This window comes from Epinephelus fuscoguttatus, linkage group LG15 (assembly GCF_011397635.1).
Source record: "Epinephelus fuscoguttatus linkage group LG15, E.fuscoguttatus.final_Chr_v1".
Taxonomy (NCBI): Eukaryota; Metazoa; Chordata; class Actinopteri; order Perciformes; family Serranidae; genus Epinephelus; species Epinephelus fuscoguttatus.
In genome coordinates this window covers 16,563,163-16,577,301 of record NC_064766.1, presented here as the reverse complement: position 1 = coordinate 16,577,301, position 14,139 = coordinate 16,563,163, and the positions used below count along the sequence as shown (strand labels likewise).

Genomic DNA, 14,139 nt, shown 5'->3' with positions numbered 1-14,139 from the left:
TCCTTCTCATGAGTGAACTTTGAGTTACATTTTTATTGAATTGGATGGGTTAAAATGTAGTTTAATAAGGAAAAATAACAGATTATGAGGGGGAATTGTATTAAAAATATTCACAAAGGAAATCCAGACATGGCATTTGATAACAAAAACAAAATTACTGTTTTGTTTTCTGTCTACTCTCCCTCTCTCAGGTACTACTTGTGTCTGCAGCTGAGAGACGATGTGGTTTCAGGCCGTCTGCCATGCTCCTTCGCCACCCACACGGTGCTGGGCTCCTACACAGTGCAGTCTGAACTGGGAGACTATGACCCAGAGGAATTAGGCAGTGACTACATCAGCGAACTGCGCTTTGCACCCAACCAAACCAAAGAGCTGGAGGAGAAGGTCATGGAACTCCACAAGACCTACAAGTTAGTATTGGCATCACTTCCTAAACTTTCTTTGTACTGTCAAACACAGCTTTTAATACAGTCATGGGCCAGGCAAGAATGTACAGCTCAGTTATACACAGAGCTTCATCGAAGAATGAATAATGGTCAGAAGTCAAAACTCGTAAAGGTTGCTGGTGCGAGAAAGGTGATAATAGAGTGTGATGTAGATGAGCATATCAACATTTACTGTATATCAAGTCAGAGCTTCTCTCACCTGCACTTTCGTGGTTGGACAGTAAAGTCTCAGCCACAGCAAACCAGCTTCAGTGAACTAGTGGCAATGAAGGCCCCCCCCTGCGTAGCCTGACATCACCATGTCCCAGCCAAATATGTTGCACATGACCACATCACAGACTACAGCCAACAGTCGAAGAGCGCAAACGTTCTGCCCCCACATGAGAGTAAATAACTCTCCACACCAGCAGATGCCGGTAGTCTGTAATAGTCATTCAAAAACAGAAACTGGAAGACTGTCTTGATGCTAATTAGTCAGTTAGCACAATAACAACACAACCCAGTCTTGAAAGAACAAGGCGTATTTACCGCATGCCAGTGACAGAAACACAAACTAACACAAAACGTGTCTGCTGAAGAGTGCAGTGGCTAAAGAAAAACTTACCTTACCTTAAAACTTACCTTATGTAACAAGTTAGTTTTGGTCTCACTCCCTCATGACTATAGCTGGTTGTTTACTTTCCTCACTTCAGGCTAAGCTGAACTGCCAATCAGTGATTTCATTCACCGACATGCACAATGAATTGGCCAAAAAGAAGCTGATGGGGGATAACGTGTGGGACACACTGCACAAACGCACTGCAAAAGGCCTTAAGAAAATACAGAGACTTAACCTTAAAAAAAGTCAAACTGAACCTGTAATAGCAGGGACAGGATTAAAGTAGGATTTTGAAAAGTGAGGGTAACATTACCTGAAATGATGCCCCTGTGCAGAAGACATGCAGATATGATTCTCACACATTAGTAGATTTTTCCCTCCCACGTAACAAGCTTCAGGTGTCAGTAATTCTGCACACAGGCAGTAAACACAGTTAAGTGGGTCCCTCTGATTAGAAACCAAATCGCAGAAATTATCCAAAAGAGTATGTTTATTTAAAAAATGTTAGATGTTCAGCTCTTTTGTTAAAGCCCCATGGAAATCTGATTCCAAATATAAATATTTCTCTCCAGCATGAAATAATCTTAACTAAATAAGCAAAATCAAAGGTAAAAGGCAAAAAAAATGTACTTTTCAAAACTGAAGCTTTTCTGCTTCATCAGGGCTGTGTAGGTGTGGTTTGATCAGGTTGGCAGACAAAGCAAACAAACTCAAAACATCATCAGAGTTTGATTTGAACTTGCTAAACTTGGTACACAAACCTGCAAAACGAGATGTGAAACAACTCAAACTGCTTTAACAAATTACAAGAAAGTCTCAAGTCTCGGCACTCAAGTCCCAAGTCAAGACATACAAGTCCTGAGTCCTTAACTTAAGCTTAAGCTTTAAGAATCCTGAGAACAACCATTTAAAGTGTTGCAGGTTTCTGTATTTACCACTTCACCGTATATGTCTGCCCTAATCATGTTACCTTATGAGGCATTTAGATTCACAAGATCATAAGAGAATCCAGCCCTGCTGTGCGACACAGCCTGCCCCAAATATCTCCTGCAGTGGAAACTGTTTTGCCAAATCTCTACCAATGGACACATTTTCTACCATTGCATCATGTCCCCCAAGCCTAGCCTGGAATAATAATCGTGTTCTGAAAGGCAGCATGTCTCATTGAATTTGTGTTTTTCTATAAATGGATATAGCTGGCTGTCCTCTGCCTGAGCCCTCATTCCCCCTGTATTACAACGATTTGTGTGTAATTTGATGCAGTCCTGTGTAGTCTGCTGGATGGAGCAAGTCAGTGTGCAAGGGTTAGGGTCTATCTAAAGACCCATCTATGCTAAAAATGGATACACTCATGGTTCTCAGTTACGCTGCAGTTAACAGCATCCATAAAAACAACCATTTTCCCAAAAGCTTTTATGTAATAAAACTGAATTATCCCTGTTTTGGATTTTATTAGACTCTACCTTTAAAGTGTTGAATATTCACATTGGTCACAAAGCATCAGCTCTCTCTTTGCTTTACTTGTCCCTGTTTGGCCTTGTCTGATGTGTCGTGTTGTATCAGGGGGATGACACCGGCTGAAGCAGAGATGCACTTCCTGGAAAATGCCAAGAAGCTGTCCATGTATGGCGTGGACCTCCACCACGCTAAGGTAACAAGTCGCTACAACCTTTTAACCCTTCACGTGGAATTTACACCTAAATTTATTGTCTCTCACAGGTCAAACTAAATATTTATGGGATTATAAGTCAGTGTACAGCACCCAAATAAATTTTTGAAAAATAATTAAGATTTAGAGACAGCTCATCACAGCTGTAGATGTCAGGTTTCTGTCATCTGCTTCATCATATATTTCCCCCCCCTGAAGTTACTTTCTTGATTAGCATGGGAAACAATGAAGTAGATTATAAAAAACCGATGTCCCTCATGTCTTCAAGATGCATTAAGAAATATGCAATGAAATGTTTGTGTTGTCTTTGAAGGAATAGTTAAACATCTGGGGAATTACGCTTATTTGCTTTTTTGTCAAGAGTTAGATGGTGCCCTAAATATGAAGTTATAGTCAGAAGTCTGTTAGCTTAGCTTAGCATAAAGACTGTAAACAGGGAAACAGCCAGCCTGGCTCTGTCTAAAGGAAACAAAATCCACATAGCAGCTTCTCTGAATCTTACTAATAAACACATTATATCTTGTTTGTTTAATCCGTACTGAATCAAAATGTAAAAACAATATGCTTTGGTTTGTGTCCCAGCCTGTTTCTTGCTTGGAGCATAAACTTCCTGAAAGCTTTTCATCACTGTTAGATTTCCAGCCAGCCCTTGGTTTTACACTTTGGTTTTTGTACATGTTAATTAGTGAGCTTAAGAGGTGTTGCTGTCTAGATTTTTACCTTTGGTCAGAGCCAGGCTAGCTGTTTCCCTATTTTCTGTCTTTCTGCTAAGCTAAGCTAACTCCGTACATCCGGGAGAGTTGAGCCTGATAGGAGGGGCCGAATTTGAATGTGTGTTTACAAACAGCAACTGGAAAATCCTCCAGACCCTACCTTTAAATTCCATTTTATAAACATGTTAAAGAGTAATTAAATAGTCCCAAATTTGAATTTGCAAGGTCTTTATTGCCAAAAACATTTTAACTAATTTAATTTATCCATCTTTTAATTTCATTGTGTCAAAATGAGTCAAGCTCTTCTGCATGCAAGTCCACATTTCCAGTGTTAAAAATCATTAAACCTACCTACCTCACTTGAAACCAATACTGCCTCTTTAATTTATATGTGCACTCGTTGGCAAAATGTAGATTTACCAAACTCACTCCATTACTTACTACATAAAACCTACCTCTGCACAGGACTACATATGTACTTAGCTTTACACTTACCTGCATGGTTTGATTAAGGAAAAAATGTACAAAAATCAGTCTTATATTTGTTAAAGAATGATCTTGACAAAGGTCTGTTGAAATAAGAAAATCAGACCCGCAGCACCTCAAACCAATCCACTGCTCCATCCGGCTTCTTCATCTTCTTCATCGAAAGTGGGGACACAAATCATGGACTTCATGATTGTGTAGCTTAAAGAAATAGAATGTCAAGGTATCCTTTTAATGGCAGTAACATCTTAGGGTCTGATATTTGTAGACACCCTGGTACAGACATAACAGTGGTATCATTCCTCCAATCTCACCGTCTGCAAGAAGGCCGATAAGCTTGTTTCCCGAAATGTTTAACTATTCCTTTAAGCAGTGCACCGAATCAATGTACCAGAATGTCACTCATGACTCCAGTAATGGTGGCTGTTTCCAAGATGCATTAAGAAGTGTGCAAGTGATACTTTAAACATTAATGTTTGTATTTTTTTTTTATGCAAGATGACACTAACACATTTCAGTGACGCTTGCCACCACAACACCGCTGCTTCACAAACATCACGGCTGCCACAGTAATGCCTCAGTTTAACATGCCGCTGCTGTTGCACTGATTGACAGACATTATGTCACTGCTGCCTCTGTGGATTTGGGAGAGCTGAGGAGTGGAAGGGGTCTGGAGCCCAGCTTGATTTGAATGATTTTCTTGGCATTTCTAATCCGCCGGCCAGATGGGATCAAACGCGTCATTAGGACGCAGGCAGTAAAGAGAGAGCTGGATTACAACTGCGCGACCGCTGTCGTCATAAAAGAAAATCACGGTCATGTGTCTTGATATGAATCAGTTATCAAAAGCGCTTTGAAAGTCAAAATGGGTCCAGAGATGTGAGCGTTGGAGGGGATATTGCCCTCACAGATTTAGATTAGAATGGAGATGACAGAGATGAGGAAGCGGCCTTGATCAAACTGAGTAGACATCAATGCTCAGTGTTGGATGATGTGAGTCCGTTTTGATACTCAAGAAAAAAAAATGTACATATCAGACCAGCATCCCTCTTTTGTCTTCTCTCCTCTCTCATTAAATGCAAAGTTGGTAGGGAATCTCTATGAATGCTTGGCTCCAGCTGAGGGAGAGGTAAGAGGCTGCATCTCATGTGCTTACCTGTGTGTGTGTGTGTGTGTGTGTGTGAGTGTGTGTGTGTGTGATTTCTACTTGTGCATGGTTACATACACAGTCATAATTTCAACATCCCACTAAGACTGTTCCTGTGCTTCCCTCTCAAAACGTCATTAGTTTCACCTGCTCATCTCATGCTTTGTGCAGTGAAGAGCACCATTTTGTGCTACATCCACCATTTCCTCAGACTTCACTGTTGCTTCTCCCACTCAGCCCTCCTTGAGTCTTTATTCAGTGTCTCCACAGCTTGCATAGAGAAGATAAGAGTTCCATATGCCTGACTCCACTCTCCACCTGCCTGCTTTACCCTGTCATTATCTCAAACTTGGCTCTGTTAAAGTCTTCTTTACCCTGCTGTGCTCGGGCTCCCGGACCTCCTGTATATCCTGTAGATGTAGATGTTTACGTTGCGTAGAGCACAAAAAGAAGCGCAATGTTGTGGTCAGTGGCTTCTTCTGTGAGACCATCAGGGATCCTGTGTTACCACAATGTCACACTGTGAAGGGCTTTGATTAAACTTTCATGCCGTGTGTTGTTAACAGGACTCTGAGGGCGTGGAGATCATGTTGGGAGTTTGTTCAAGTGGCCTGCTCATCTACAGAGACAGGTTGCGGATCAACAGGTTCGCTTGGCCCAAAATCCTCAAAATATCCTACAAGAGGAACAACTTCTACATCAAAATCCGACCAGGCGAGGTGAGAAGAATAACAGTCATTGAAAATAACTCACATTTATTTATAGAGATGTCCAGAGCTGATCTGCTGGGTCTGTATTGGGGCTAATCAAGATTCTTCAAGTGGAACCCATTGTGCTCCTGTCAAGTTTGCCTCTATTTCTATTTTCAACGTTTTCCAGATGCACTACGCCTGCAAAGTGCTGCTGCTGGCTAAAATTACTTCTTAAGTTCTTAACTTTCTGGAGATGAAGAGAAGCTGTCCTATTCCTGTCTAACATTTCCTGACCCAACAGATCCACACTCACCTCTCTCTTTACTGATGTTTTATAAAGGAAATACTGTGACGCTGCATATTTCATATGAACTAGAACTGCTCTCCTTTGTAGGCACTGCACAGCTGTTTTAATGAAGGACAATATCAGTATGGAATTTGGATATGGAATCAGGAGATATTGAGATTAGTGGCATAAACAATTGGACAGTGCACACTGGGCTATCACTATTTATATCAGCAGTTACTTTTTATGCCTCCACATCATTGATAGTTGTGACCGGAGGCATTTTTTTTCCAGTTGTCCGTCTATACGTCTGTATGTACGTACTTAAATTCATTATTCTCATTACTGGGAACACAATGCCTCATGAACACCTTGAGGGAATTACTTTAAATTTGGCTCAAATGTCCACTTGCTCTCAACAATGAACCGATTACACTTTGGGTTACATCATAATGTTCTGCAAAAACACTTTTCTGGACATTATTTGTCATATCTCAGGAACGGAAGGAGAGACATTTGGTCAGATACTGAATTAGTGACACTAATCTTCGGTGTCCACTTTGAAACTGGATGTGTTTGAAGCATCTACGTTTTCACAGACATGAATGTAAAGTAGAAGTGCAGCTTGACAGCCACCAAGTGATAATTCTAGTTTACAGATGTAACTAGTAAAATGTAAGCATTAGGGTTGAGTTGAATACTCAGATGAGACCAGTAATCGGTATGTTTGTGTCAATATCCATACTCATGATGAAGGAAAATCCTCTTTTGGGTAGCTGTGTTCAATCTCTTCTCTCTGAGGATATTCTAATAATCATAAATATAGCAACTTCTGATCAGCAAACAATAATTTCAGGTTTTAAGATTCACGTTTTGGTTTGGCCACACCTATCTCTGGTGTAAATCACACCCACTTCCTGAATAAACTCTGCCCATTCTGTGTATAGATACAGATACAGATAATTTAGATGGTACAGATACAGTTATAGATAATGGTGTACTCGCTCATCCATAGTTAGCATTTAACATAGAATCATACCTTAATAGAAAAGGGATTACAAATAAATGAATGAACAAGGTCAGAGTTGCCTGTATAGTGAATCTAACCACAGTGTTTTTTGTCCTTGTTGCAGTTTGAGCAGTTTGAAAGCACAATTGGTTTCAAGCTTCCAAATCATCGCGCTGCCAAAAGGCTGTGGAAGGTCTGTGTCGAGCACCACACCTTCTTCAGGTAAGAACAGAGGATCTCTGACTATGATTGGAAACACCTTTTGAAGCTGCTGTAGGAAGGTTGTTAATTAAAAATCAATTTGTCAGCAAAGTCTCATATTTACCTAACTGATAGCATTACGTTCCCCTGTTTCCAAAACAAAATTCTGGTATCAGGTGTTGACAGCTTGATAGCAAAGGGACAGTATTTTGTCCAGAGTTGGACTCACCAACAGAAGCTACTCTGTTTTCCCAAGTTTTTGACCCTTTGTGTTGTTGAATGATGACAGTGATGTCTTGTAAACATTTACCGATAATCACCTGAGACTGAATAGAGACTGTTAGTAGCTGTTGCCATTTGAACAATGTGAAGTTGCTTTTATGCTGCTTTAAGCAAAAAATTGTCTGTTGGCTTCTTTTCAGTAACGAGCCGAGCCTGAAGGCTCTCTGGAGATTATTCAAATGAGTGGGAGTTTCAATGTTTAACAATCCACTGCTTAAATCTGTGTTGTTATTTCTGTTTTGATTAATATGAATGTTTATAACTTGTGACAGGCTCGTATCCCCAGAGGCACCCCCGAAGAAGTTCCTGAGCCTCGGCTCAAAATTTCGCTACAGCGGCAGAACGCAGGCTCAGACCCGCAGGGCCAGCTCCCAGATCATCAGACCTGCTCCGTTCTTCCAGCGCTCCTCCAGCAAACGCTACAACATGTCCCGCAGCTTAGATGGAGGTGAGAAGCAGATGAGGGTTTTGATTAATGGCTTGTCAAAGTGCCACCCAAATGTAAATGTGGTTATTTGTGTTCATTTATGTGATTTATTTTGATTAGCTGCTTTGTGTTACTTGCACACAATTTTCATTTTAAGATGTTCTTAATTTTAGGTATTGTTGTAAATCGTGTCTTTTGTGAACTTGTGGGCTGAAACTTTTCCCGCTAAAAAATGCTGCTGCTACTTGTTTTGTGACAGGAGATGAAAGAAACATTTGTTAGAAGTTTAAATTAGTTTTTTGTTCCTCTTTCTATTTCTTTGAAAAGGAGGAAAATGTGCCTGTGAAAGCCTGTAAAGATAAAAATGTCTGGCACACTTTCGCAGTGCAATGACAAAGCCACAATGGGCACTTAAACATGAAGCCTTTCATTCCACTGCTCACATTTTTTCCTGGAATTCAAAACAGACCGTTGTGTCCGTAAAACGTCACTGATTCCACTCCGTCACATCCAGCTTTGTCTTCCTGTCTTCCAGCACCCATTATGGAGAACCACGAGACTCTCATGAAGGACAGTGCCACAGACGGGGCAGCCAAAGTCATCACCAAGGGAGACATTATCACCACGGTAACGACAGAGAAGAAGGCAGAGGAAGAGAAGGCGGAGCAGGAGGACGCTCAGATGGACGCTGCAGAGACGCCAGGAGCAGCTGAGGCAACACCGCTCAGACAGGACACAAAGGTAAACCACTGTCTAACAGGTTTGTGCAGTCAGAGCTGCATTTCATGTGGCTAAAGGAACTTTCTGGAGGCTTGAATTATCTTCATACTTGGCTCAAAAAGAGGAAATTAATACAGATATTCCACCATACTGTCAAAGAAACAGGCGATGTTTCTTAGAAGCTGCTGCAACTTTGTCTTTTTAAGTCCTTTTTTGAGATTTTAGTTGTGTTATCTTTCTTAATAGGCTTCTTAAGGGGGACCTATTGTGCTTTTCCTTATTTCCTGTCAAATATATCATGTTACAAAGTCAGATATTCTTAAAAGAAGTGACCAGAGTTTCAGATAATGAGGTAAGCATATGTAGAAGTAATCCCCATTCTTATTTCTGATTTTGAGACTAGCTCAGGGGTGAGCTCATGATAGATTTCTTTATATGGTCATCTGCTCCAGATATGTTAATGCAAGTGTATACATTACGTAGCCTACATTGCTACATACGTAGCTACATGCTAACGTCAGGGAAACATGTAGCCTTTGTTGCCGTTGATGTTGATGATGCTGGAGTATGCTGGGTTGTGTTAAGAAGCTTTTATTGGTGATGATGATTCACGGTTGAAAGTGCCTTTATACTTAGCTACTGTCATTCTTTGGTTGCCATGATGATGTATTGATGTGAACCAGGAATTGCTGACCAGTCAGAGCAGACTGCGTTTTTTCAGAAGGAGGGCTTAAAGAGACAGATGCTTAAACGGACAGTTTCAGACAGAGGGAGAATATAGGTGTTCCAGCACAGACACCATGGGGAGAATAAAGAGTTTTTTGAACATTAAAGCATGTAAACATGTTCTAGAGAAACCCAAAATACAAGTATGAGTAGTAGAGTATGTAAGTATGAGCATAATATGTCCCCTTTAATGGCTGATAAGAATTTCCCAGTTGCTTTCAGCTTAACCCACTGCAGCAGACTAGGCCTAAGTGCTTCTTCTCATCTTGTGTGCGCTTTACTAATTAGCTTTTCTTTTCTTGTCCTTCCTTTGACCCCACACTATACTCGTGTGTGTGTGCTCATGCGTTACGCCCCCTTCCCCCTTTACCCCTCTCCATTTCCACACACGACATCTCTGCGTCGACATTTCCCTCCATCAGTGCTCCCCTCGTGTATACACAACTGACCCCCTCCGCTCTGAGCTCTCACTCCCCTCATCTCCTGTTTTATCGACTAAAGTACGGCGGAGGCGCAGGGAGAACGCACGTAAACGGGCCTCGTCAGTCAGTCCAGCCAAGAGCACCGCTGGGTGCCGCCGCCGGCAAGCCCTGGCCGACCGCAAAGCCGCCCTGCTGGATGAGCAGGTGCTGCTGCTGTCGGCGCGCAAGCAGAGGCTGGAGCAGGGCAAGAGCCGCGGCGGCACACTCTTCTCCTTCTCCCTGCACCTGCCCGACCTGTCCTCCTTCCTGGACGAGGACGGCTACATCACCTTCCCCGATCTGTCAGAGATGCGCTTCCTCCCTCTGTGTGCGCAGAACTTCCTGCCCATTAAGTCCCCATCACTCATCCCCTGCTTCCTCTTCATCTTCTTCTTCCTGCTCTCCACCTCCTTCTCTGTCCCCTACGCTCTCACCCTCTCCTTCCCCCTGGCGCTGTGCCTCTGCTACCTGGAGCCCAAGGCAGCCTCCTTGACCGCCTCCATAGCCCAGGGCTACCATGACCATGACAGTTCAGAGGAAGAGGAGGTGTGTGTGCGTGCGTCTGTATGTTCCAGTACCCGCCTCAGGCTTAGATTGACAGTTCATTATAACAGTTAACCCTTTATCCTGTCCTGTATCTCGCTCTGCTGTTTCACCAGTCCAGAGCCGACCTGGAGACTGTGTCTGTCCCAGTGTCTGTCAGTTCGCCTACTTTCAGAACCTCATCTCTGCCCGGTCACACTCTCATCCTGTAGACTACATCCTCATCAGCATCACACAGAGATGAACCTGCAAGTCTTACCATTTCATATTCGATTGGCTTGCATTTACTTCACCGTAATGAGAGGGTTAGACACAAATATTGGGGACTTTTTATTTACATCAGTCTCAAAACATGACTCTTCTCCCTGGCACATTTGTGCAGCATCACTAACAAGTTTCCATGAAATAATATCACTGTCATGCTGCAGCGTATAACAGTGTTTTTATTAGAAATAATGATGATTTGAAGAGTTCACCTATCTTCATTTAGTCACTAATCCTTCACCAAACCTCATATTTAGAAACGTAATATATGTGCCTAACCCATCTCAGTGTTATCATCCACATTCATAGCTCCACAGTAGAAAGCGACTGCTCCAAGATCAACACCAGCTGCATGGAAACACTTCCATATTTATCTATGCACTCAGTCTCTCTGCATTGCTATCTGAGTCAAGCAAAGCAGCACAAATTAAAATGAATGATTTAAATTGAACTCCTGCTGAAAAGGGCTAAAAGCAGATTACTGTCGAGTGCCAAGATGCGATCTTTCCCTCTCAAGCAACACCCTTTTTGGATCACAGATGTAATGTAATGCATGCTGTGTTGCAGAGAGACTGTGACAGTTAAATACATCCAGATCACCCCTAGTGTCAACATGCATGAAGAGGAGGGTGGAGGGCCTGAAAGTCAGGTTACTGTTCGTCAAATCAAATTTTTATATACAGTGCTGTATATTTGACCAGCAACAACACAGCAAATGTTTAAACTATATATATATATATATACTGTATCAGGATTCAGCCCTGTGTAAATCCAAAGCAAATTTAATATCATACTTAAATGTCAAAGTGACTGACCAAAGGTTTCAACTTCCTCTGAGTCTGTTTTGCTTGCTTATTTTTCATTTGCTTTTTTCTTTGGGTTCTTCTTTTCCTGACTTTATCTGCAGTGTTGTCTGATAACGTGTAGCTCACAGGAACAGCCAGTGCATTTCCATTCGTTCCATTTGTGGTTATGACGAATCTTTGTAAAACGACAAATGCATTTTCAAGGGTTTACAAGTTGGGTTCTTGTTGTTTTCTTGCCTGCCACTCGGAACGGTTCTGGTCTGTTTGTGTAAACAGACCGACAGCGAACAAACTGACTTTGCCTTTGATGGAGAGATGACCGCCACAGAGGTTTGTACATTGAGGAAAGACGTCATATTTAAGGCATGAAAATAAGTACCAATGGTGCAGAGATGTGTAGTGATACAGAATCATAGTTGTAATGAAACATTTAGGAGAATTTGTGCACTTCAAGTTCTGCATGTGACGCATGCATTTCATCTTGTTATGCCCATTTATTTTTTGCTCTTTAATTAATGTATACTTAACGCACTTTATATGTACATCAGTGTTTCTTTTCCACTGAATAACTTCCATTGTAGACCATTTGCTAAACCTCTCCTCTCTAGCTGAAGTTGCTGCACCTGTCAAGCTTTGATATTCTTGTGAGACTTTATGAAAGGGTCGTAAGTGTGCACTTAATGGCTACGTACATAATATCCTGCTGAAAGATTGAGCCTAAAGCTGCACATCCAAGGTAAACAGTCAGCTTCCTAAAGGAAAACTGAACGATCAGGCTGTAATTACATTCTAACATGACCTTGTTTAGCCGCTTAGCTTAAACACATGTCTTTTTAACTTTAAATGGTTCAAAGGTGAGGGGTTTTAGAGTGAGGATTGTTTGTCAAACATAACTCAGTCTCTGGTAATGTTGGCTTTGGTTGCTCGAGTGTTAACTGTTAACCCCAAATATCATTACAAAAAAGAGCAAGACAGAGCTGTTAATGTTACCTAAACTCTGATAGCAACAAGGCCTGGCTTCCACTAGGGGTGGGAGTCACCTGAGGCGATATATGATATTATCGCGATACTGAAGTCCCCAAACAAAGGACCAAACTTTGTCAACATAAGATTAAGTTTTCAGTCAGTTCATCTAACTTTTATTGCAGCAAAATGTATCTAATGAACTGAAAATGCAATTCATGTTATAATTCTAGTAGGCTACCAAAAGTTTGATTTGTATTTGCAATATTAATCATTTCTAGAAAACAAAAGTTGATAGTTGGCGTTCGTGTATCTAAAGGATAGTGCCTACATTGTATTGATTTCCCCCCACCCTTTGCTTCCACACAGTAAAAAAGCAGATGTACATGTGTACTATGCTAATATGCTTATGTTCGCATCTTATATTACAGCAAACAAAGGCATTGTTAAATCCAGTCCTTGGATAAGGCAGGTTTACTTATGTAGCACCATTCAGACACAAGGCAGTAGTGCTTTATAGGGGCATAAAAAATACATTAAGCAAAAGACATTTAGAAAACACTAAAACTGCATTTAAAAGACAATGAAAACAAAAAGGAGGAGTTAGATTAAAAGTTATTGTTGGAAAGCGGAAGTGAACAATTTTGTTTTAATCCTTGTTTTAGATGAGTCAATAGTAAAAGCAGACCTCAGGTGTTCAAGACAGCTGTTGGACAGCACAGAAACTAAAAGCTGCTTCATGTTGCTCGGTTTAAATCCTGGGAACCCTGAGTAAACCTGACTTAGATGGCCTGAGGGGTCTGGATGCTTCGTAGTGTACGAGTATATCAGAGATAAATGTAGGCCGGAGACCATTTAGTGCTTTATAGACTAGTTTTAAAATCTATTCTTCATACTTCAACCTGTGTTAAAGTTCAAAGCTTGACGGGCACATCTTTGTGTTATGGTTGACTGGACAAGTGCCGTTTGGGGGAGAGGTTTTGCAAATGCTCAATTTCTGTTCCAATATTTTCACTTTTTGAATTCAGTCACTCTCCTCACCCTCTCTTATCTCTCTGCTTGTCACTCCGTGTCGCTCTCTTTCTCTGCCCCTTCCCCCGATTGGCCCTCATGTGTCTCTTCTCTTTTAATTCCTCCTTATCTCACACTCTCTGTCTCCCCTCTTTACTCGCTGTCAGTCGGACGCAGATGAGGACTCTGAGATGCGGACTCAGGTACACTGGGCTCGCTTCATAGCCCAGCTCAGTGCATCATACCGTCACCACCACCACCACCACCAGATGCACTGAGCCACTCAGACATCAGTCACTTTGTGCCATCTCTCCACCTTGGCTTGCCTGCTGCCGCTTCTGTTGACACGCTCGCTATCACACCACACACCAGACGAACCATTCACTCCTGCCTGACTCCTCTTCACAGACTGCTGCTGCAAAGCTGTCGCTGCTGCTAAACACACCATTCCAGTTCATTTTCAAAGTGCTATTGTTTGTAAATGGTGGAGTCATATTTCTATTCCTTATTGCTGCACCCAAGTGTCAGTTTACAAGGGTTTTCTAATCCTTGGCTTTTACACAGTTTTACTTTTGCCATCATGTCATTTACAGCCATGCCATCCAAAGACAAACTCCCAATTTCTTAACAAGTCTAAAATCACAGCACAGGACCTTTAACTACAGCTCCTCTCCCCTCTTTTGTCTTTA

General features: G+C 41.7%; 1 protein-coding gene across 6 annotated transcripts in view; it reads left to right on the top strand.

Moving 5' to 3' along the window:
- Window positions 1–14,139, top strand: part of LOC125901694 (band 4.1-like protein 3) — a 68,983-nt gene that overhangs the window by 40,563 nt on the left and 14,281 nt on the right. For all 6 annotated transcript variants that reach the window (XM_049597527.1, XM_049597523.1, XM_049597528.1 and 3 more), the window contains 9 exons: window positions 192–410; window positions 2,608–2,695; window positions 5,626–5,778; window positions 7,171–7,268; window positions 7,802–7,977; window positions 8,492–8,697; window positions 9,825–10,409; window positions 11,753–11,806; window positions 13,618–13,653. In XM_049597527.1, the coding sequence (XP_049453484.1) occupies window positions 192–410; window positions 2,608–2,695; window positions 5,626–5,778; window positions 7,171–7,268; window positions 7,802–7,977; window positions 8,492–8,697; window positions 9,825–10,409; window positions 11,753–11,806; window positions 13,618–13,653 (1,615 nt within the window). The remainder of the gene's footprint in view (window positions 1–191; window positions 411–2,607; window positions 2,696–5,625; window positions 5,779–7,170; window positions 7,269–7,801; window positions 7,978–8,491; window positions 8,698–9,824; window positions 10,410–11,752; window positions 11,807–13,617; window positions 13,654–14,139) is intronic.